Source organism: Ochotona princeps, chromosome 2 (assembly GCF_030435755.1).
Source record: "Ochotona princeps isolate mOchPri1 chromosome 2, mOchPri1.hap1, whole genome shotgun sequence".
In the NCBI taxonomy this organism is placed as follows: Eukaryota; Metazoa; Chordata; class Mammalia; order Lagomorpha; family Ochotonidae; genus Ochotona; species Ochotona princeps.
In genome coordinates, this window is record NC_080833.1 from 83,204,486 (window position 1) to 83,227,912 (window position 23,427).

The 23,427-nt window shown below is 36.1% G+C and overlaps 1 protein-coding gene and 1 non-coding gene across 2 annotated transcripts in view; both read right to left on the reverse strand.

Annotated features, from left to right (window-relative positions):
* DPYD (dihydropyrimidine dehydrogenase) overlaps positions 1–23,427 on the reverse strand; it is an 873,733-nt gene that overhangs the window by 632,239 nt on the left and 218,067 nt on the right. The window contains exon 5 of the mRNA XM_004582023.3: positions 17,597–17,758. Within this exon, the coding sequence (XP_004582080.3) occupies positions 17,597–17,758 (162 nt within the window). The remainder of the gene's footprint in view (positions 1–17,596; positions 17,759–23,427) is intronic.
* Positions 16,496–16,602, reverse strand: LOC118758686 (U6 spliceosomal RNA). The gene has a single exon (XR_004995784.2). It is a non-coding gene; the product is annotated as a U6 spliceosomal RNA (small nuclear RNA).

Sequence of the window (23,427 nt, forward strand, 5' to 3'; positions counted from 1 at the left end):
CCTCCCAAGCTCCTTCTATGAAGCCAGCATCACCTTAATTTCAAAAGAAGAAAATGATACAACAAAGAAAAAGAAGTACTGCCCACTATCCCTGATGAACAGTGACAAAAATCCTCAACAAAGTGCCAGGTAATCAAATCCAACACTACATCACAAAGTGGGTTTCACCGCTAGTAATCAGGGATGATTCAACATACACAAATCAATAAATGTAATGCATCACATTAACAACAAAAATTATGATTATCTCAATAAATACAGAGAAAGCATCTGAAAAAACACAACATTCTTTCATAATGGAAGTCATAAATAAACTGGCTACAGAAGGAACATTTCTCAACACAACCAAGGCACACATAAAAAACCCACAATCAGGATCGTATGGAATGGGGAAAAGTTGAAAGCATTTCTACTAAGAGATAAAGAAAAATCAAGAAACAAACAAACAAAAAAACCAAACAATTAATCAAATTAAGAAACAGGCTAAGGACATTAGTAGACTATTTTTCAAAAATAAAATACAAATGGCCAACAGAAACATGAAAAAATGCTCAAGATCATTAGCCAACAATGAATTGCAACTAACAATCACAAGGAGGTACCGCCTTACCCCAGTAAGAATAATTATCACTCAGTAATAATAATAATAATAATAATAATAATAATAATAAAAACAAACAATAAATGCTGGAGAGGATTTATAGGAAAAGGCACTCTGTTCACGCTTAGTGGAAATGTAAACTAGTAATGCAAGACATTATGGAGGTTGCTCACATACCAGAAAATAGATTTACCTTATCACACAGCCATCCCACTACTGGGAATTTACCCAATGAAATGTATTCGGTACATTAGAGAGTGATTTGTACTCCCCTATTTCAAGCAGCTTAAATCACAATAGCTAAGATAGAGAATCAATCAGATGTGCACCAACAAAGAAAATGTGGTAAATATACATTATGGAATAATACTTGGCAACAAAGAAAAATGAAATCCTGCCCTTGCAACAAAATGGATGCAACTGGAACCCATGAAGCTAAGTGAAATAAACCAGGCTCAAAAAAATAAATATCATAAGTTTTCTCTGATACGTGGCACTTAACACAGAACACACAGAAGTATAGAAATGACGTGCTCACTTTCAGATACTATTGTCATTTAGGGGCTATGTTTATACTCCAGAGGAAATGTGGGCTGGTGGTCTTTTTACATTTTACTTGTTTAATATTATGATTAGTGAATAATGAAACATCTGCATAGAGAATGAATTATGACTATGCAAATAGTGTTGAAGAGAGGGAAGGGAGGGAATGGTAATGATGGGGGGCAGGGAATAAGGGAAGCAGAACTGTACGTATAGAACTGTACGTATAGAACTGTACGTATAGAACTGTACGTATAGAACTGTACATATAGAATGCATAAAATCTACCCTCTTCATGTTGATAAAGATGCAAAAATTTCAAGTCTACAAATTAAAAATTATTCATGAAGAATCGGAAAAATATATCAGCATAATGCTTAATTTCCACAATTTTATCTAACCACCAACAGAAGGACTGACCTTAGGGTGTTTGTTGTGACACTGTTGATTATATCCCAACTTGGGGCCTAGGAATTCAGTATCAGAATGGCTGGGGTTGAGTCCAGCCTCTGCCCCATCGATGACCCAGCATCCCCCACCAGAGAGCCAGCTCAAGCCCTGGTTATGCTCCAGCTCCTCACTAAGACATCTGGGAAAGCAGCGGAAGATGGACCAAGTATTTGGAATCCTGGCACCTACGTGGGACAGATTCCAGGCATCTGGCTGTCCCAAACACTACAGCCATTTGATAAAAGAACCAACAGATTGAACATCTCTAACTTACCGTCTCACTTTCTCCTTGTGATATGCTGCCTTTCCAATAGATAATATAAATCGTTACCCTTCAAAATGGGAAGAATCGACACACGGATCACAGATTTCCCAACTGGAACAGGGAATATGGTTCCATTTATTTAGCTCTTTGCTTTTTTGGCTCCTCCTAGAGCCCGTTATTATGCTAGATTTATATCTAAATATTGATTTTCTGAGGATAATATAATCATTAGAATATGTTTAGTTTTGAGATCTGATTTTAAAATGATACGTAGAAAAGGGTTTAGGATCTTGTATTATTCTTATATCCTATACTCATTTATCTTTTGTTTTTGGCATTATTTTCTGTTTATTATTTTTCATGATACGGTTTTGCAGGAACAGGGGATTGGTCCCTTTCTTGTCCCATTTTCTCCCCACTTTCACTTCCCAGTTTCCCCCCACATTCAGTATCGTAGTCCTTTTAATGGTTATATGTTTAACTTTCCATTATTGAAATGTATACTCTTACGATCATTTATTAGCTCCAGGAAGACTTTTTTAAGAATGGCTCTTCAAGATCTTCTATATCAACAATGTCATCTATGAATGGAGTTTTATTCTTTCATTGTAGATATTTTATTGCATTATATTTATACCCTTTTATGTACTTGGTTATATAGAAATATGGTAGCATTTGAACTGTTCTACATTTTGACAGTAATATTTAATAAACATTTAGAAAAAATGTTAGAAAAATACTTAATAAACGTTTAGAAAAAATGGAGCATTAGATTATAGAAAACATTGGAAAAGTACTACAGTGCTAGAATTAGGCCCAAAAGAGCTGGCTGGGGGTTTACTACACATTTATTGCACTAACGTATGTCCACATATCAAGAACTTATCACTGATTCTTTCCTTCTTACATGCTAATGCTCACTTACTTTCAACACTCTATGAATTCCTCAGTTTTTCTTCCCAATCCATACTACTAGGGCACAGCGGAGCTCTTCAACATGGTAGGCACTCAACTAGATTTTATGGAATTCAAACTTCCTAACTCCAGCAATAGAACTTCAACAAATGAGTGAACATAACCAAGGGAAATAGTTCCACCTTACCGATAATGGAACACAGCTATTTATAAGCCAATATTCTTTGAGAGAAGCATATTAAAATAAACTTCCTTGCATAATCACACTGTGATTTCTGACCATTCACTCAACTGGAACAGTCAGCAATTTATTTCATCACTCCAAATTGACTTCACTACCATTTTCGTCATAATTTTCCCATTACTTGGAGGCAAGGGAGAGATTATCCTGATTTTTAAAATGGGAAGATTGAGATGCAAAGAGGAGCCATGGGATTTTACCCGAAGCCTTATCTCAATCTAAAGACAGAAACAGTATAATTTTCTAATCATTATATAGAGCACTATAAATGAATCAGGACATAACATTGCAAAGGCAAAGACACTGACCAATTCTAATTTGATGGTAACTCTTTTACCTTAATCTTTCTCACTTTCTAAAATAGCATATAATGAAAATAAACATCAATGCTTGGAGGCTATAATTCTTTCTCAATTATTCTGATTGGCAAATTAACCAAGCAACAGCAAAAGTAAACTCTAGGGAAATCATGGCAAGCAAAATATTCATACAATTTCCAAAACATATACACTAAAGGATGCGCTGTAAAAAAAAAAAAAAAAGGTTGCAATCTATGCATCTCATAGGAGGTTTATATTTGGCAACTACTACTTGATTTATTCTAGAAGCTAACTTCTGAACATTTTTAAAGACACATAGAGTTTCAAGCTCCTGGCTTTGGTCTGGCCAAACCGTGGTCACAGTGGCCATTTGGGGAGTATGCTAGAGAATGAAAGATATTTTCTCATTCTTATTCTCTCTCGTCTCTTGCCACAATCTTTTGTGTCCTCTTCCTTCTTTGTAATTCTAAAACAATGTAACTCTTTAAAAAAACCTGAAAACTCATTCTTAAATAGTGTGTTTAGTTTCATTTTTAAAAAATGGACACTATTCAGATAAATTTTGTGGATTTTGAGATCAGAGTATTTTGTTTGACTCAAGTTGCACTTCAATTTAGAAAGTCTTTTTACATAACCTCTAGCTTATAGATAAGGATATAAACTTAGGCTCTCAAGTTAACAAAAAGCCCATTGGGAAAGGAAGGGTTCATAGGTCTCAAAAACAGGGATATTACTACACCGCAATATGTTTGTGCAGGGTATAATTTTACAAATCATTCTTTAAGGGCAGACGAGAAACAAAATCTACCTAGAAAAGAGGAAAAACTGACAACTGAGTCAGAGAGTAAAATGCACACTCATACACACTCATCTGTAATTTTGGTAGGTGCTTCTCCTCTCTAGATAACAACCATCAAATTAAAAGATTAATAACTGTCAGAAATTTATCATGAAACTGGATGAGCCAAACAAAGATGATAACACGATCTCTAAGGTGCTCTCTGGGGAAATTAACACTCATATAACTAATCCTAACTGGTTTTTTTTTTAAAAGATTTATTTTATTTTTATTACAAAGTCAGATATACTGAGAGAGGAGAGATAGAGAGGAAGTGGAGCTGCCGGGATTAGAACCAGCGGCCATATGGGATCAAGGCGAGGACCTTAGCCACTAGGCCACGCTGCCAAGCCCAATCCTAACTGTTTTTGAAAGTTAAGTATAATTATGCATTTCATTGCAAAGAAACTAATTCATACGCAGTTATTATTACATAATACTCCATAATCTTATTATACTACATGTTATATTTGGGATTTGAGGCTGCAATATTAAGTGATTTAAACCAACCACAAGTGTCTTGAAAATATGTTGTATTTCAGTTATGAGAAGTCTTACTCATCCAAAATCATATGAAGGTACAAATCAACCAATGCAAACACAATCTTCTCATTAAGATTTGCCCACGTTATTTACCATTCCTTGAATATTATCTCCTTCCACACTTTGCTATACAGTTCATGAACACTTTCCATGACTCATTTTACAGTGCACTTCCTCAATTAAACCTCCTGACTGCTCAGGTATCTACCAGATTTCCTAGCCATGAGATTCCATTTTATTGTCTCACACTCCCTTTCTCAGTACTTGCAATCATATTTGTTTTCTTAGTTGTCTTTATTTCTATTTTGTTCAGTACCAAATCCTTTACCACTGAAACACTGCCTAAATATTAATAATATAACTATGTATTCAATGCTGACATCAAACACTAGAAAAAGCAGAAGACAAATAGTTACATCTATTGGAAACAAGAAGATAGCAGACAGAGAACACGAAGTGACGATGGCAGGTAGACTAGACTAATTATCTTTTATCCTATCAGCTTCTTCTGCAATTAAAGATTCTCTGGAAACAACAGTAATCATTAACAACTGAGTTAATGTCACATACAACTACATTAATCAAATAATATGAGAATAATACTTAGAAAACAGACACAACTCAATTTATTATTTTTATATAATATACTATAAAATTATTTAGCAAACCCTTTCATTTTTCATTTTTTTGCTTTTATGAATTAGCTCACTATTTTTATTATTATTTTCATCTTTTTCCTAATTTCTGTTTTACAAATTACATGAGGTAGAGAATCAAGATGGTAGAATAGGATAAGGACATGTTTAAACGGACGGAAAAAAATTTAATCAGGATGAAGTAGAGAGGACATATTCCAGGAAACAGGAGAGGACAGAACAACAGCAGAGGGGTACCTGGAGACTGACAGACACGGGAAAGCAGCAAAAACAATGCTGTGGTGTTGCAGTGACTGATACTCCAGCGGCATTCAGAGTGGCAATACGAATTGCACCTGCAGCCAGAACTCCACCAGCAACCAGATGGGAAGGGACTTTCACTGGTAGCTTGGGAGGTAAACCCAGACAAAGAACTGTTTGTCCTGCTGGTCCGGTTGATTTGACCAGGAGCAGAGACAGAGCATTAGATCCCAGACGGGCAGTGCAAGAACAGGGTGGATTTCACAGCCCAGTCAGCCCCCTAGAGCTGAATTGGGCACCATTTTGCATAAGGAGGCAAAGGCAAGGGAAAGGACTGAGCATACGCTGAGCTGGGGGTGAACTCATTTCTGACTCAGTGAACTGCAGCAACGTGGCATTCTACAGTACCACCCAAGACAGGTCTGGGTAGCCCTCAGACCTGACTGCCAGCAGATCAAGAACTCTAGTAGTGGTAACTCAGGCACCATTTTGTACACTGTGGCAATAGCTTTAGGACTGCAGGGACAACAGTGAACTGTGCATGTGCTGAGCTCCTGAGAACGCACTGAGTTCTGCGGATTGCACTGGTCCCACAGGAAAATAATACCGACTGTGGCATCTTACCGGTCAAAATAGGTCCATGTGGCACCCAGACCTAATGTCCAACAGGTTCCAGCAAGATCAGCACCACCAACCACCTAACTAGATAGGACACCTGGAGTGTCCCTAATCCTGGGTCCTGCTCCAACTGAAAGTGGGAGAAAGGTTGCAGAGACAACGGTGCAGCCTCAGCATGGTATCAAAGGAGGTGGAGAGTAGTGAGCCAGAACCTGGGGCTTTGGAGACTACGGTAGAAATCTAACATAAGAAGCCAGACCTGGAACTCGCTGGAGGGAGTAGCACAATTTGCTGCAAGCAAAGAGTTGTGTACCAACTGCAATAAGTAAAATCACACTGTAGACCTGTGGGTGACACAGGTTAGAAACCTGCCCCAACGAGAAGACTCTGCTAACCCGAAGTGCAATGAACAAGAGCAAAAGAAAAGACAATGGCACAATGAATATTACCAAAAACTCCCTTGCAAAGGAGCAAAAAACTATGCCAACCTCAGAGTTAACTGAGCAAGGCATCGAGAAAATGGGGCATACAGAATTCATAAAACTCATTTTAAAGCTTCTGATCAACATTGAGAAGCACATACAAGAGTTCAAAGAATTTAAGGAAGCAATAAAGCAAATCAAGGCTGATATATCAGAAATTAAGAACACAGTACAGCAAACTAAAACTACAATGGAGAGTCTCCAAAGCAGAATGAACCAATTAGAAGAAAGAATCTCAGAATTGGCAGGTATTTCCTGTCATCAGGGGGAAGCAAACAAAAAGCTGGAAGCAGAGCAGGATCAGGCCAAAAAAAGTATTCAAGAATTGAAAGACACTATTAAGAGGCCAAATATAAGAGTTACAGGATTTGCAGAAGGTGCAGAAAGAGAAGCTGAGTTTGCAAATGTATTTAATGAAATAATAAAGGAAAATTTCCCTAATCTAGAGAAAGAATTGGGAAACAACAAACAGGAGGGGCACAGAACTCCCAACAGGATTGATCAAAAGCGATCTTCACCAACACACATGATCATCAAGCTCTCTTCAATTGAACATAAGGAAAAGATCCTTAAATGTGCACGTGAAAAAAATCAATTGACATATAAAGGAATGCCAATTAAACTCACAGGAGATCTCTCACAGGAAACTCTACAGGCAAGAAGAGAATGGAGGGATATATTTCAGATTCTAAAAGAAAAAAATTGTCAGCCTAGGATAACATATCCAGCAAAGCTTTCTTTTGTCTTTGAAAATGAAATAAAATTCTTCCACAGTCAAGAAAAGTTGAAAGAATTTGCCTCTTCCAAACCTGCTCTACAAATGATACTTCAAGATGTTCTCTTGACAGAGAAGAGGAATAGCACCAAACAAAACCAAAGGCAAATGGGAAGAACATCCCAGTGAAATGACAACAGAAGAGTAAACCAATGGACAACCCATTCCTAAAATGACAGGACCAAAGTACCATCCATACATATTAAACTCTGAATGTAAATGGTTTAAGCTTAATCAAACCTCACAGATTAGTAGCCTGGATTAAAAAACAAAACCCACGGGTTTTGTTGTTTTCTGTTAGTTTCATCTCCTCAAAACACTTTCTTCTGATTAAATCATTCAATGACTCCTAGATCATACAGTAGCATCATTTTCTTCAAGAAGGTTCTTGATTTTCATTTCTTCAGCTACACATTAGTCATTTAGTAGCATGTTATTTAACATCATGGTGTTGTTAATTTCTTTTTTCTCCCTGATGCTGATTTTGTTTTGTGGCTTTTCATTTAAGGGGATGTATAGTAGCTGTGTAATGGAGACTGTCATATCTAGTATTATGTCATTTAACTTCGTGGCATTGTAAATTTCTATTTTTCTTTCTATTGTTGATTTTGTATTACCATTTTTCATTTAAGGGGATGCACAGTAGCTGTGAAATGGAGACTAACATCCAGATGTGAGGAATGTGAGGATGCAGTGTAGTATGCATTTCTACTTTCAGGCAAAGATGAACTTACAATGAAACTGTTCACTATATCTTGACAATAGGATTCTGGACTCTCTGCCATTGTCCATGCCCACAATTATGGACATATGACTGTGTATGAAGAACTATATTTTAGTAATGATATAGAGGAACTAGGTGGGGGGAGGGAATTGGGGAGGGGATAAGGGAATGTGGAACTGTATCATAAAATGATAATAATAATAATAATAATAATAAGACGTAAAAAAATACAAAAAAATTACATGAGGTAAACACTACCCAATTAAAGAATATTTTGATTCTTTTCTGTAAAATGCACTTAACACTCTTTGTTTCCATGTAAAAATACTTTGGGGCACATACCACAAGGCAACTGGACATTGTCAGTCATGACTATATATTATGTAACTTCTATTGTAATAATTTCTTTAATGCAAAACACATTTTTAAATGAGTTTTGTAAGTTTTAGAAATACAAGTTTGTTGGTATTTTCACTTCAACATCATTTTTAAGTTTAATTTCTAATTTAGTTGCTTTATAGATAAAAAATTCACTTATAAAGTATACACACTTTAGATTGTACCCTTTTATTTATGCACACATATTTGTAATTAATTACATCACACATACTTTGAATGAAAATATTATAAATTTAACTTTAGATAGAAATATTATAATTGCATATATATTGGCAAATATATTTATAACATATGCATTTATCCTGTTTTCTTGGAAAGAGGTTAGTTTTAGCTAATGTTCAAGTAGCGCAGGAAAATCATGCATTCACTCTACACTGGTTTAGTTCAGAAAACTACATATTGCTCAAATTAAGTTACTAATTTTGAATAATATTGTGCTCTTAATAGATAAGTAAGCTTATTAAGCCGTTGCCTGGAATGCTTGCATGCCATAGAAGCTGTGTTCCAGAACCAGCTGCTCCTCTTCTGATCCAACTCCCTGCTAATGTGCATGGGAGGCAAGAGAAGGCAAGTGAAACAGAGACCTGGATGGAGACCCAGGCTCCTGGCTTCAGTGCGGCTCAGCATTGGCTTTTACTGCCATTTGGGAAATGGACCAGCAGATGGAAGATCCTTTCTCTCTGCCTCTCTCTTTCTCATTCTTCTCTCTATATAACTCTTTCAAATAAATTCCTTTATAAAACTTTCATTAATTTTCTATTTATTCTATACAGAACTAATTTCATGAAACTGATGATACAATCGCAGGAATAAAACATTTGCCATTTCTGCCACTTTCTTCTTTTGTGTGTGTGTGTGTGTGTGTGTGTGTGTGTAGTAACAAAGGTTACATTCAACAGTCAAATCGCAAGATGTCAGTTTAACTTGACATACATCAAGCTTTTGTTTGCATTTATGTATTAGCTAAAACCAAAGAAAGCATATTATATGCATCTTCAAAATATATACAAGCTTATATGAATGATACATGTTTTTAAAATTTATGTTGGAAGACAAAAAAAAAACAGATATCTCCCACTGAGAATTTCAGTCCTCAACTGCCTGCAACAGCTGGGATTTGGACAGATTAAACAGCAACCTGGAACTTAATTCATGTCCTCTACATGAGTAGAAGGAACCCCAAGTATCACCTGCTTTACTCTCAGGGTATTCAGGAGCAGAAAACTGAAATGAGAAATGGAGCCAGAAACCAAAACCAAGCATTCCAACATGAGCTGTGGGTATTCCAAAAAGCATCTCAATGGCTGTGCCACAATCCCACCTTCGGTACCTTCCTCCTAAAGAATCATTCATTGTTCTTACCAGACATGCTAGCAAACAGTAAAATTAAAGTATCTGATCATACATTTATTAACGCCCTTACTACCAAAGGAGAAATACAGTTGTTTATTGTAGATCGCTAACTGCATTGTGCTTTTGGCCTCTGACTTCTGTTGATGCTGATGAGAAATCTGGGTTCTGTGTAATTGTCATTTTATTTTTTAATTAATCTGAACTATTTTTCTCTGCAGGCTTTGGTCTTCTCATTACAGTCAGTATTTCAGAATATGAATAACTTCAGTGTTTCCTTTCCTCAGAAACTCTCCACTAAAGCCATCTAAGGCAACTCTGCAGTTAGTGCTCCTTGCATGCATGCACTGGGACTTTCCAAGCCTCTCACGGTCTCCATCAGATTTGCTTCTCTGGATGTGTTTTGTTGTTGCTGTTGTTGTTTGTTTGTTTGTTTTTGTATTCTAGTTGAATTTTTATACCCATGTTATGATTTGAACATGCCCTGCAAGATTCACGCGCTCCAGACATACTCTGAATGGTATTTGAGAAGTTAGCCCTTTGGGTGATCGCTGGGTCATGACAACTCTCAATGGAACACATGCTTTCTCTGTTCATGATGCCTTTGAACCTCATCAGGACACAGTAAGAAGGCCTTCCCCACCCCCCACACTGGGCATGTTCTTGGAATTCCCAACTTCTACATTTATGAGAAATACATTTCATTTATTTACAAATTATGTTGTTTGAAATACCCAGCTATAGCAACAGATAAGGAACTACAACTGCTTATTTATTTTAAAATTCTGATGATTTTATTAGTGTTTCAACGGAAGTATCACTCCTCGGAAGTCATCATATCAGTAGAGTCTTCTGATTGTCATCTACCAAATGTAGTTTCTCTGTTTCACATTTTAGTTGAATAAAATTTTACTTTCTTTGTATCTACTCTCTAGCTTCTGATCAAATGCCTCCAGCCAAACATGACATTACTACTATGCCGTAAAAAAGAATCAGGTCTCTTACTGAAAGACCAAGATTCCAGCCCTGGGCTGATATAAAAGATATTGCATTCTCAGCATTCAAAATTTGAACTTTGAGTTGCTTAGCAAATCATTTACAAATGCTTAATTACTATTTAAAACTTACTGAGAGTCATTCAAGAATCAACTTTACTTACAAAAGTGAAAAAAGAGGAATATTTGTTTGCCTTATAGTCATCCTGTATCTAACTGTGTGATAGCAAAAGGTCAATATTACATTGATATTGGTGCAGCGTTGTATTTGGAAAAAAACTGCAAAATGATACAAGGGAATCTTTAAGGAATTTTGAAAAGTTTTCAAGTTATATTGTGGTACAGGCTGCACAATTCTGTAAATTTACTAAAAATCATTGGATTTTTTTAACCTAAAATGGATGAATTTTATACAATATAAAATTGCTAAATTACAAAGCCAAATTATTTTTCCTCTATTCACATATCAAAACACTGGATGCACATCTTTCTCTTTCCTCTATGTCTATCTCAACCTTAGACCCAGCTATTAGGATTTACACTTTTTTCATGTGAAATCAAGTATTTTTCTATTGCAAAGTAAGGTTTACAGAGAGGAAGATCTGTCCAATGATTCACTCCCCAAGTGACCTGCATGACCAGTGCTGTGCCAATCTGAAGCCAGGAGCCAGGAACTTCCTCCAGATCTCCGACATGAGTGCAGGGTCCCAAAGCTTTGGGCTTTACCAGGCGACAAACAGGGAGCTGGATGGGAACGAGCGCTGCCAGGATTAGAACCGACGCCCACATGGGATCCTGGCGCATTCAAGGTCAGATCTTTAGCTGCTAGGCCACTGTGCTGGGCCCAGGTTTTAACTTTCTAACAGATGTAGTTGAGACTAACATCTACAGTACCTGGATGTTTTTTTGCTCTTACTAGCTCATACCACTCATAAGCACCTTCAGCCTTTTCAAGCTGGGACTAATAGAGATCCACCCCAAAACCCTTCTTTATATTCAAATATTCCCATATGATTTTTGCCTGAAAAAGATATCTCCCTGTGGAATTTCATTTTTAATTTCAAACATACGGACCATGCACAGTAGCCTAGTGACTAAAGTCCCCACCTTGCATACACTGGGATCTCATATGGGCACCGGTTTTATTCCCGGTGGGTCCAACCAGCTTCCTGCAATGCAGTCAAGGGTGGCCCAAAGCCTTTGGATTCTGCACCTACATGGGAGACCAGGAAGAATTTCCAGGTTCCTGGCTTTGGATCAGAACAGCTTCGGCCACTTGGGTAATGAATCAACAGATGAAAGATCTTTTTCTCTGTCTCTCCTCCCCTCTGTATCTGACCTTCAATATAATAAATCTTTTAAAAAATTCACACATATGTCATTATATTTCTTTCATCATTACTCTTTGGTACCAATTGGATGGTTTATATCTTAACCTATAGCAAAAGCCTTTACAAACAAGTTAGGATGACACTATATTATTGCTTTTTTTTAATTTACAAAAATAATTTTAACAAAAGATAACTATCCAAACTGCTCTACCTATCATCTTAAAAGCTCAAGGTATGGGAGAATCAAGATGGTGTAATAAGGTAAGGACACATTTAAACAGATGAATGAAATAAAATTTTTCCACAATAAAGACTAGCATAAAGAATATGCCTCTTGGGCCCGGCGCCGTGGCCTACTGGCTAAAGTCCTTGCCTTTTTGCACCAGGATCCCATATGGGCGTCTGTTCTAATTCCGGCAGCTCCACTTCCCATCCAGCTCCCTGCTTGTGGCCTGGGAAAGCAGTTGAGGATGGCCCAAAGCCTTGGGACCCTGCACCCCTGTGGGAGACCTGGAAGAAGTTCCTGGCTCCTGGCTTCAGATCGGCGCAGCAACAGCCATTGCGCTCACTTGGGGAGTGAATCATCGGAAGGAAGATCTTCCTCTCTGTTTCACCTCCAATCTGTATATCAGACTTTGTAATAAAAATAAAATAAATCTTAAAAAAAGAATATTCCTCTTCTAAGCCTGCCCTACAAATGATATTCAAAGATGTTCTCTTGACAGAGAAAAGGAATAGCACCCACCAAAACCAAAGGTAAAGGTGAAGAACATTCCAGTAAAATAACAGCAGACTGAATCAATGAACAACCCATTGCTATATGACAGAACCAAACTACCACCTAGTTATATTAATCCTGAATATAAATGGCTTAAACTCATCAATCAGGCATCATAGGTTAGTAAACTGGATTTAAAATAAACCCCATCTCTGTGTTGCCTACAGGAGACACATATCACCAAGAAAGAACAGCAGAAGCTATATCTCATAGATTTTGATGTTTTTAGCTTCATTTCTTCAAAACATTTTCTCATTAAATTCTTCACTAATTTGTAGAGTTTACACTAGCACTGTTTTATTCAAGAAGGTTCTTGATTTCCTTTTTCATTTCTTCAGCAACTCATTAGTCATTCAGTAGCAAGTATTTTAACTTCATGTTTTTAATTTCTATTTTTCTTCCTGCTGTTGATTTTGTTTTGCGGTTTTTCATTAAACAGGATGTACAGTAACGTACAATAACTGTGTAATGGAGAACATCATATCATGTGGCATGTTGTTTAACTTCATGGCATTCTAAATTTCTATTTTTCTTCCTGTTGTTGGTTTTGCTTTATAGAATTTTACTTGGCGGAATGCAGTATGCCTGTGTAGTGGAGACTGACATGTCCAGATGTGAGGGTATGGCGCAGTGTGTATCTACTTCCGGATCGAGGATGGAGTCCCAGTGAAACTGTTGGTTCGTTCTTCATTATTACATTCTTATTTAGATACTATCTCATTGAAAATCTACTAAATGTGCTTGTGACATGTGAAAGGTGTTCACAAGCTACTGATACTGCTATTTGAATAAGAGAAAACAAAAAAAGTCATATTCAAATTGATATGTTTGGAAAATAGGGTGAATCAACAATTATTTTCTACTCCATAAACTATCAACCTGAAAAAGACATTATCTATAAATATTTGCTTAGTATTCATTATCATGTTAATTTGTCTTAGTTTCAGATTAGGAATATGAACTGATAGATTTTTATTGACCATTTTAACAAACTGCACCATAAATGTGCTAAACTCATTCCCAAATTTATTTCTATAAAAGCTATAAAAAAAAATCTCAGACTTTAGGATTTCAAATTAAATTATGCCTTAAGGGTTATTCATCAACATTTTAGAGTGGAATATTATAAATTGCATTGAAATGCTTTTCATGCGCTGTGCATTGCAATTCTATATCTTACCCTACAGTGACACTTTCTTTTCTACTTACGGTTTAATTTCCTCCAAAATCAAGGGACAAAAACTAATGAAGAGTGGATTGCCATTTTAATAATGTGAATATATATGCCTTCTTAATTTTATTTTGTGTGTTCACTTATCCATTAATTTTAACATACAGTCAATCTGCTACTTCTTAAGTTCACTAAAGTTTATAATAAAATTCGAAGTATTTGTTTTCATTAGTTTCATAAAACTGACTGGCTTCAGCAATTATTCTGTATTTTATCTATAATACAAGTTTAATGTGAAGCAAATAAGATAAAATAAATATTATTAATTACATGAAAAAAAGTTTTTCACTACTGCAATGGAATATATTAATAGGACAAGAACTCAGTATATCAAACGAGATGATATTTTAAAATCTTCTAAGAAATAAAATCCCAGTCAAAAGAGTCACTTGATTCAGTCTGGAATTTCATCAGTTCCACTTTCATTTTTTTTAAGGATTCATTTTATTTTTTTATTGGAAAGTCAGATATATACAGAGAAGAGACAGAGAGGAAGATCCTCTACCCACTGATTCACTCCCCAAGCAGCTGAAATGGCCAGAGCTGAGCCAATCCTAAGCCAGGAGCCCAGAGCCTCTTCCAGGTCACCCACGAGGGTTTAGGGTCCCAAGGGTTTGGGTCGTCCTCAAATGCTATTCTAGGTCACAAGCAGGGAGCTGGATGGGAAGCGGGGCTGCTAGGATTAGAACCGGTGCCCCTATGGGATCCTGAAACTTGCAAGGTGAGAACTTTAGCCACTAGGCTATCATGCTGGGCTCTATCAATAGCAGTTTTGAAGAGTTTTGAATCTTCTACTTCTTTTTCTCACAATTATTCACTTAATACATTACTCATGTTTTATATAGTTACTCATGTTTATATATAAATGAAAGTTAACCATACTGTCATTAAAAAAAAAAAAGTGGGGATCTTATCCTAACTGACAAATTTGAAAATATGAGTATAAATTCTTATAAGAGTTATAATGTGGACAGTTTTAATTATTATTTAATATAAAATGATAGCCACATAGAGGCAAAAATTGAAGAGGAAGATATACTTCTATTATAGATCCATTGATTTAATGAAACACATTTGTCCTACTTTTTACTAACTTCATAAACGGAAGCTTATGAAAATTCATTAATATCACTATTCTAAAATGCAGTGAGTTCATGCTGTATCCTACCTAAGTGAAATTAAGCAGAAATTAGAACAGACACACTTTAATTACAAAAAAAAAAAAAATACAGAATTACAGGAAGGGTGGTTTCTCTCTTTCTCTTTAACTCTCTATCTCCATCCCTTACTCCCGCTCCATCTTTTTGTTCATTAACAAAACTAGCCATACAACTTTAACTATCTTGTTTTGAAAATGTAGTGCTATATATTATACATACTGTGTGACTTCTCATTGCATCCTACACAGGCTTCATCCAGTTCGATAAAGAGGCAACGAGTCCCCAAAGGAAGATAGAGAGGAACTCAAGTGTATCTTATCCATCAAATAAGGATTTTCCTGGGCTGTAAAGATCATACCTTTAACTGCTCAGCTAAGCCTAATGCAATTTCATATTTGGGAAGAAAGGAAATTAAATCCAAGAATTTATTGCAACAACTATAACCTCCAATTGTTTCTATTTTTTTATTCCCATGAGTCCATTCTTAGAATTAACCTGTCAGAAAGCAGGAAAAGAATAATCCTGATTTATTACTAAAAGAAAAGTAAGACTTAAGCTTGAGGAATATGATGGTTTGAGTCCTAAGAGGAAAACTACACTGTGTTTAGGTTGACATAACCATATAGATAAGTCATTCAGTAAAAACATAGTGTTGACAGGCACTTAATTTGGATTTCTAGACAACTAATCCCTACAAGTTATATAATTTAAAATAATCTCCATATAAAAAGATCATTTAAGTCATACAAAGGGAAACGCCTTACAAGACGACCTCAAATGGGAGCCCACAGAGTGCTCAAGGGTGCCCCAAAACTTAAACGCGCTTTTACAAAGTGCTTTGAAGTGCTTTTAATAAAAGAAAAAGGATTTGGTTGATGAGATAATGAAAAATAAGCTTTTGATTCTATTTCTTTACTATTTTTACAAATAATACTTATAAATGTTTAAGTTTCATACTGTAAGTGCCTAAAATATAAAATCAAATTTTCTTAATTATGTTACAGAACATTATGCAGTTTGAGGGTATCAGAACATTTTCTGAAGAATAGTACAATATCCTGCTGATGTATTATTTCCTTGCGCAGGAGCCATGCTAATCTTCTGTATATCGTTCCAATTTTAGTATATGTGCTGCTGAAGCGAGCACTGATGCATTATTTCAAATTAAAAATATAAAGGACTATCCCAGGAAACAAACCAAAAAAAAAAAAAAAACCTGGCTGGGAAAGATTAATTTTTAAATAAAAATTTTTTTTATTTTATTACTTTATAATATAGTTCCATACGTTCTGGGATTTCCCTCCCCAATCCCTAAGTATGCCCTGACCTCAACACACACTGATTTCCCCTATGTCATTACAATAGTATTGTTTTTCATGCAGTGAAAAGTCCATCATTTTGTTATTATGGTGTATCCTGACATTGTAGGCATGGACAAAGGCAGAAAGTCCAGCATCCTATTGTGAACTTATCTGTTACATTGGGAGTCCATCTTTAATTTGGAAGTAGAGATATATGCTGCATTTTTGTATCTTCACATCTGCATATTTTTTGCTGATTCAAAAAAGGGTTTTTTGCTTATTAATTTCGTCTCTCACTTACGGTCACACGGTATCATCATTTGTTTCAAGAAGGTTTTTGGTTTTCTTCTTATATTTATTCAGCAATACATTGGTCATTCAGTAGCATATTATTTAATTTCATGGCATTGTAATTTTCTAGTTTTTCTTCCTGTGGTTGATTTTGTTTTATGGATTTTCATTTCAGGGGATGTACAGTAACTGTTTAGTACAGACTATCATATCCAGGAAAGACTTCTAATAATAAAATCTACTTAATAAATTCACTGAGAATTTAAAGAGGAAGTTCTATTTTCAGATCATCCAATCGATACACTATTCTCAGTTAAAGCATTTTAATAAGCCACTGATACTGCATGTAATCTGACATGTGGCAAGTAATCTGACACATAAGCTTTAATTTTTGTAGCCAATTTGTTAAATAAATACATATTGCTTCTTGCACAAAATAATTACACCTTAGCTATGCATTATACTAAAAATGTTGCTTATCAAAAGCCTCAAGGTTTAAAGTTATCTTAAAATCCTTAAAGGGCAGTGCACACGATACACATTACATACCTCAGCAGCAAATTGCTGCAATCCACCAATATTAATCGGTCCCTCTTCAGTGGCACATAAGTTGCATCCACCTACACAAAGATCAGAGGTTGGACACACCATTCCGCAAGTCAGACCAAGTGGGTTGTCAGAAAAAATTATCTTGGCAGCTCCATAATAGTTCTGAAAAAATAAAATAAAGCATTATGTAGTGTTGCACCTTAGACATTGAGACCAAGTCCTAAATGTAAAGCAATAACATTACAATTTATATTTTATTACTGTATTGAAATATTTTTACCATGAATCATCAACTAACAATACAGTATCTAACACAAAGCAATTCAATATATCGTATGCTGATACATAAACAGGGAATTAATATTAAAAATAAAAATATAGGGCCCAGCACAGTTGCCTAGCAGTTAAAGTCCTCGTCTTTTTCGGGCCAGGATCCCATATGGGTACCGGTTCTAATCACAGCAGTCCTGCTTCCCAACCAGCTCCCTGCTTGTGGCCTGGGAAAGCAGTCAAGGATGGCCCAAAGCTTTGGGACCCTAAACCCACATGGGAGACCTAGAAGAGGCTCTGGGCTCCTGGCTTAGGATTGGCTCAGCTCCAGTCATTGCAGCCGCTTGGGGAGTGAATCATCAGAAGGAAGATCTTCCTCTGTCTCTCCTCCTCTCTGTATTTCTGACTTTGTAATAAAAATAAATAAATCGGTTTTTTTTTTGGTAGTACTTCTTTTTTTTATTAATTTTTTTTTGCATTATGTGACAGTTTCATAGGCTCTGGGAATCCCCCCACCCCTCCCCACGAAATAAATCGTTTTTTAAAAATCAAAATTTAAATGTAAATAATATGTCAATAGTTTTGATTCACAAGGCGTCTAATTCTACCTTGTCAAAAATCTCTATTTTCATTTTTAACAAAGAAAGTTAGGCAGCATTGCTTGAAGAGGCATCAAGGATAATTCTTAAAACAACAAAAAAGTTATATTCAGGGCCCGGCGGCGTGGCCTAGCGGCTAAAGTCCTTGCCTTCAACACGCCAGGATCCCATATGGGCACCTGTTCTAATCCTGGCAGCTCCACTTCCCATACAGCTCCCTGCTTGTGGCCTGGGAAAGCAGTAGAGGACAGCCCAAAGCTTTGGGACACTGCACCTGTGTGAGAGACCTGGTTCCCGGCCTTGGATCAGCATAGCACCAGCCGTTGTGGTCACTTGGGGAGTGAATCATCGGACAGAAGATCTTCCTCTCTGTCTCTCCTCTTCTCTGTATATCTGACTTTGTAATAAAATAAATAAATCTTTTTTAAAAAATTATATTCAGGTTATCCCTTACTATATAGATTAAAGCAGTTACAATTCGCTGTCTTCTCTCTTCATTTCACCTAACTTGTCCAAGGCTATGATGTTCATGACAACCTATGTTGGTTAACATCCTTCAATGTCAATCCATTAATTAAAAAAAAAAAAAAGCACATTTCAAAGAAACTGTTGGCCCAAATACCAGATTCATTTTCCATTACTTCCTTTTGCACACTTCACACCTACAGAATAGCATAGAACACCACTAAATTTTATAAACAGTTTTTGGGACCTAGTGTGCTTTTAAACTGAAAAAAAAAAAAAAACTACGTCCTATTTCTTGAACAGAGTGAATAGCAAAATTTATATTTATAACATTTCCTCTTCTCTTCAAAAAAGAAACAATAAACTCTGACCACTATTCTTCAGAACAGTCAAGTATACCAGTAAGAAGGAAAAGTCTGAGAAAACACTGAAATCAAAAGAAATTTTGAAAAATCTGCCCTAAATAAAATACGGTATCTGGGATAGATTACTGCAGCAGAAAAATAAATGGTATTAGTGAAAAATTGAGAAAATTGCAATACACTAGTAACACTGGGGAGTTGTTTCCTTAACTTTAACAAGTGATCTATACCAATATAAGATGCTAATAAGGGCCTGACGCCATAGCGTAGCGGTTTAAGTGCTCACCTTGAATGTGCCAGGATCCCATATGGGCACTGGTTCTAATCCCAGCGGCCACAGTTCCTGCTCCCTGCTTGTGGCCTGGGAAAGCAGTCAAGGATGGCCCAATGCCTTGGAACACTACACCCGTGTGGGAGACCTGAAGAAGTTCCTAAATCCTGGCTTTGGATTGGCTGAGCTCCAGCCGTTGCGGCTGCTTGGGGAGTGAACCATTGGATGGAAGATCTTCCTCTCTATCTCTCCTCCTATCTGTATATCCACCTTTCCAATAAAAACAAATAAATCTTTTGAAAAATATGCTGATAATAGGAGAAAATATATGTAAGTACAAATGATAATCCCAGTACAATTACCCTATTTTTCTGCAAAACTACAACTGCTCCAAAAAAACATTTTGAGATAAGTAAATCAACTCAACAATGTATTCATCTGAAATCAACCCAAATTTTGCTTTGGTTTTGTTTACTATACTTTTGAAAATCTTTAAAAACATATACATTGCTTTCATGTAAAGCATAAAATATAAAAGAAGATTGTTGACTTCAGACTATTGAGTGATGGTATAAAACACAATGGCTTTATTTTTTATTTATTTATGTTTTAATTAATTACATTGCATTATGTGACACTGTTTCATAAGCTCTGGGATTCCCCCAACCCTAAACAAACCCTCCTCCCATGCTGGATGCCTCCACCTTATTGCAGTATTGAAGTTCAAATTCAGTCAAGATTCTTTCATTGCAAGCATAGAGTCCAGCATCTTATTGTCCAGATAAATTCAATGGTTTCTTGGGAAGACCATCTCTGGTCTGAACACAATGGCTTTAAATATTCACTGACTCTAGTTTTTATTTAATCACATCATCAATTACATCTCATTATTTAGGATAGCTATCAATCCTGGAATTGAATGTATTCATATCTTTTGGATATATAACCAATAGTGGGATCATAAAGCAATTCTATTTCTAATTTTCAAACAAATCTCCCCACTGATTTTCATTGCACTTGTGTGAATTCATAGTCCCATCAACACTACCAGAATTCTCTTATCCCACATCATCACAAGCATTTTTCACTTTTTGTCTTTTTTCTAATAGCCATTCTAACAAGAGTGAGGTGATACATTATGTGGGCTTTCTTTTAAAGATTGCTTTGCTTCAAAGGCAGCATTACAGAGAGGGAGAGACACACAGAGAGATGTGCACACATTTTCTAGCTGAAGGAAACTCAATCTGAATGTAAAGTCATGATTACTATGGACTGGAAGTGCTAAAAGAAGGAGGAATTTGGGTAATGAGTGCCAAATAAGAGTTAGAACAAAAAAAATGAGTTTCTAATGTTAGCATAGTGTAGAGACTGTAGTTCAGAATAATCTAGTACATGTTATACAAACAAACAGTAGGATGGCGCACTAAGTCTTCAGCCATAAAATAACATCACATACAGGGAAATGTTGATTGCTTTGATCAGCACATGATGTATACACACACTGAAATGTCACACTGTCCACTGGCCCACTCCCCATTCCTACTGCAGCCCATAAACATGTGCATCAGAGTGAAGAGTAATATTAAAAAGATTTCCATCAATCCAAAATTTATTGATGCAAGAAGAGACAGAACTAAACATCTCAAAATCAAGAGAAAATAGATTTTTTAGTAAAAATACCCCTTAAAGATGATTCAGAAATTAAAGATAGCAGGATGGGCTTTGGGATCATCTTGAGACAAATTGGCACATTGGGTTTAGGTGGCACTTTAAATGCCAGAATCCCATATGAGTGCTGGCTCATGTCCCAGCTGCTCTAATTCCAATCCAGATCCCTCCTAATGTGCCTGGAAATCACCAGAAGACAGTCCAAGTACTTGCAGTGCTGCCATGCACCCCAGAGACCTGGATGCAATTCCAACCCTGGCTTTATTCTGCCCCCGCCATAGCTGTTGTGGTCCCTGGAGAGTGAATAAAAGATGGGAGATCTCTGTCCTTCTCTCTGAAATTCTCTCTGAAATCCAAATAAATGGATAAATCCTCAATTTTTTTCTTTAAAAAAGGCAATTTGAAAACTCAGGAAAAATAACATGAAATAGGTTAACCATTTAAAAAATGTCCAGAATATTGGAACATGCTTTAAAGGCTGAGACATTCCAAAACTGGACAAATTATTTTAAAATAGAACTTTAAAATATCAAATAAACTTAAAAATTTTTAAATGGTTTTAACAGTATTCATTGATCTATAAAAGTATTTGGTTGGGGTCAGCAATGTGGTATAGCAGGATATTCTCCACCTGAACCACTGACATACCATATGGGCATAAGTTTGTGTCCTGTTACACCTCTGATCCAGCTCCCTACTTAGAGCGTGATAATTCAGCAGAGGGTGGTTTCAGTCTTTATGACCCTGTACCCATATGGGGAACCCAGAAGAGGTTTCTGGCTCCTGCTTTCAGATGAGCTGAGCTCCGACAATTGTGGATGTTTGGGGAGTGGACCAAGGAAGACATTCTCTCTTTCTCTCTCTCTCTGTAAAATCTGCCTTTTAAATAGAAATAAATAAATCTTTTCTTTAAAAAAGTATTTAGTTAAGTGTGAATCCTCAGTAGCCAACAGTTACGTCTGATGTGCAACAGTATATTTTCTGAATTCATACTAGAATATGACATGGAATTCAATTCACGAATAATGAAACTAAGACAGGTATCTAACAGCACAAATACAGAAGATCCAGATTCATCATTTCATGCATCAATAGATGATAAAATCTAGTCACAGTGCTTTTATTCAACTAGTTTGTTTCTTCTAATAAGTTCAAAAGCCCATTACTAGCACTTTATATTCAGCATGCTTTCTGGTTTATTATAGTTTTTACTCAATGTTCCTTGAACCGTGTTCTGTAACCAGTCTAACAAAAAGTCGTAAGACAAAGGTTATCTTCTTTTTTGCATAAAAATTTGTGTATTTAGCTTAAAAGAGCTACAGAGAGAGGGCAAGACAGTGAGTGACATATTTTCCAATTGCTTGATTACTACTCAGATGGCCTCAATAGCCAGGATTGGGACAGGTTGAAATCAGAGACCAAGAGCTTCAACAACATTCTCCCAGGTGGACTGCAGAGACCCAAATACTTGGTTTATCTTCCACTGCTTTCCCAGACCAATAGCAAAGAGCTGGCTCACCTGTGCAGCAGTTGAAGAACTGGTGCCATATGGTATGCTGGCATCCCACGTGGCAGCTTTACCATTACACCACAATGTAAGCCCGTAGTCATCTTCTATTTCTAATTCTATATTGCCACAATTTGCAATATACACATATGCGATATTTATTATAAGAAATAAGCTTACATAGCTAGAAAGTTGAAAATTCGTGACATCTGAGTCACGTAGAGACACACAGAGATCAAAGTTTTAGCTCAAATAGAGACAGAGGGGCACATAACGAGGAAAGCACCTTAGAGCTGAGCAGTTAATCCCTCGGAGATAATCTCAAAGTCATTGGTCAGGATTATTTCCTGCCCTTCTTTGGCATCTTGAGAATATCTAATATGATAAATTGTATATATTTATTAATGATTCACTAAAATTATTTTCTGCAATAATAAATCTCCTTAGATAAAACAGCATAATGGGGGAAATGGGATCAGTGCTTAGTAGGCCACCTGTAAGGACTTTTTAATATGACATGAAGAATATAACTGGATTGTGTATCTCAAAATTTTTTCTGGTTATTTTAAATGGCTCAAAATGATTTTAACACTGCATATTAAATGACAGCATAGAAAGCAGAAACATATTTAAACAACTGCACTAAATAAAATGGTTAAGATTACACTCAAAGCTCATGATTTTCTAGA